The sequence below is a fragment of the Gracilinanus agilis genome, unplaced genomic scaffold (genome assembly GCF_016433145.1).
Source record: "Gracilinanus agilis isolate LMUSP501 unplaced genomic scaffold, AgileGrace unplaced_scaffold49837, whole genome shotgun sequence".
Lineage (NCBI taxonomy): Eukaryota > Metazoa > Chordata > Mammalia > Didelphimorphia > Didelphidae > Gracilinanus > Gracilinanus agilis.
In genome coordinates this window covers 1-2,184 of record NW_025384507.1, presented here as the reverse complement: position 1 = coordinate 2,184, position 2,184 = coordinate 1, and the positions used below count along the sequence as shown (strand labels likewise).

General features: G+C 66.8%; 1 protein-coding gene across 1 annotated transcript; it reads right to left on the bottom strand.

The window, feature by feature from the left end:
- Window positions 1-5: 5 nt before the first annotated feature.
- On the bottom strand, window positions 6-2,125 carry LOC123255665 (REST corepressor 2-like; the record flags this gene model as incomplete). The annotated part of the gene is made up of 6 exons (XM_044684424.1): window positions 6-62; window positions 248-477; window positions 780-837; window positions 931-1,008; window positions 1,742-1,957; window positions 2,056-2,125. Coding segments are annotated over 6 exons (709 nt in total), but the record flags the coding sequence as incomplete, so codon positions are not given.
- Between the last annotated feature and the right edge of the window lie 59 nt (window positions 2,126-2,184).

The following is a 2,184-nucleotide window of genomic DNA, read 5'->3' as shown; positions in this document are numbered from 1 at the left end:
GTGGGAGGAGGGGGCGCCGGCTGCGCTGGGGGCACGGACCGGGACACCGCCGTGATCTGCACCTGGAGGAGGAGAGAAAGTGGCCGTGGGGCCGGGCCCTTCCACCCCTTCCGCCCAGCTATGGCGAGAGAGCCAGCAGGAAGCTGGGATTGGAACCCAGAGCCTGACTTCTGCTAAGGCTCCCCCCCACACGTTTACAGGAACCCCAGGTTTTCAGGGGACTTGTCCGGGGGTCCCGGCCTCTCACCTCCTCCTCCTCCTCACTGGCGGCGGTGGGCGCCGGGGCCCCTTTTCGGGCCTCCTCTGGGGGAGCTGGGGCCCCGGCCGCCCCGTCCTGCTCGGCTTCCCACTCCTGGAGCACCTCCTCCAGGTTGAAGCGCCTCCGGTAGCTCACAAAGAAGGTCTTCACCTGGGTGAGCGTCTTGTTGCCGATCACCTCCGCGATGGCCCCAAAGTCCTTCCCGTATCTCCGGATGGCTGCGGGGAGGACGGACGGTCAGAAGGGAGGAGCGCCCCCCCCCCACCCCGGCAGCCAGGAGGGACCTTGGGGACATGGACAGCAACGGAAACCGAGGCCCCTCCGTGACTCCCCTCTAAGCCTGCTTGGAACCAACACAGAATCGGTTCCAGGCAGAAGAGCCGTCGGGGCTAGGCAAGGGGGGGACTTGCCCAGGGTCACCCAGCCAGGAAGGCTCTGAGGCCACATCGGAAGCCGGGACCTCGTGGCCCTCTCCATGGAGCCCCGAACCCCTCCTCTGGGCTCCCTCGATCCCCCTCACCTTGCACGGCCAGGAGCTGCTCATCCGTGGTCCATCGGGAATTGAACTTGGTGTTGGCCTGGGCGGGAAGGAGCCCCTTTAAAACTCAAGAAACGGGGCCTCTCCTCCCGCAGGGACCCCACGAGCCCCCAGAAACCCGGGCCCGCCTCACCTCGGGGGGACGCAGGGGATCGATGCCGCCCTCCAGGGCCTGGCGCAGGCTGCTGTTGGTCTGCTTCATGCTTTGTACCTGGAGGAAAGGCGACACGCGTTTAGGAGGCGCCTCCTGTGTGCCGCGCACAGTCGGTCCTCACGACGGCCCCGCACAGGACCGGAGGAGGGTTCCCGCTCGGCCGGGGCCCACTCCGGGACCCGCTGGGGTTGGCCGCTTCCTAAACGAAGGCAAACAGGGTGACACGATCGTCCGGGGTCCCACAGCTAGTGTCAGAGGCCGGATTCACACTCGGGTCCTCCTAGCTCCAGCCCGGCTGTCTCCCGTGCCGCCCGGCTCCTACTCTCCCCATTTTATTGTTGAGGAAACTGAGGCAGGCGCTAGTTGGGCTAGTAAGGTATGTGGAGCTGAATCTGAACTCGGGCCTTCCCGACTCCAGGCCTGGCATTCTCTCCACTAGCCGCGTCCTGGAGGAGGGAGAGAAGAAAGCCCAAACCTCGAGATCCCCCACTTTCATTTGGCATTTGAAGCCATTGAGAAGTGACTTCCAAAGCCAGGACTCGAACCTCCGACTCGAGCCATTCCGTGTGTCGAGGGACGGCGCCCAGGAGGGTTCCCCAAGAGCCTCGTCGTTAAACCTGTATCTTCTCCTTAAGATTCCTGCCTGGTGTCGGCAAGGGCCAGGCAGGGGGTGCAGTGACTGACCCAGGGTCACACAGCCCCTCCCGTCTGGGCCAGGCTCCCCATCCACTGGGCCCGCCTTCTACCTCCTCTCGGCCTCCCCAGGGAGGATCCTTTCTTGGCAACTCACTTGGCGCTTGAGGGAGATGAGCTGTGAGTCGAGGCCCCGCAGGGTGAGGCTGGCCAGGTCGGGGCTGCCCGAGACAGCCGTGATGCCCTCCGGGCTCAGGTACATGCCCTTGGGGGGGCGGCGCCGGGTTCGGAGAGGGTGGTGGCGGTACTGCGAGAGCTGGGCCTCCTTCTTCCCCGGGCCGGGCCGGGCGTTGAGGGGTCGCGTCGGGGGCGGCTGTCGGGGCAAGCGAGGAGAAGGGCCGCGTGAAGGCCGCGCCGGCGGGGCGAGGGGGCAGAGCTGCGGGCAGGGCGGCGGGCACAGCCGGACCTCACCTCTCTCTTGGGGTCCCCAGCATCTGGTTCTCCCTCACTAGCGGCTCCTCTTCCCTCCTCCAACTCATCGCTGCCGGCAGAGGGTCCGGGGAGCAGGTGAGACCCCGGGCCAGGCCCGCGCGGCCCCCC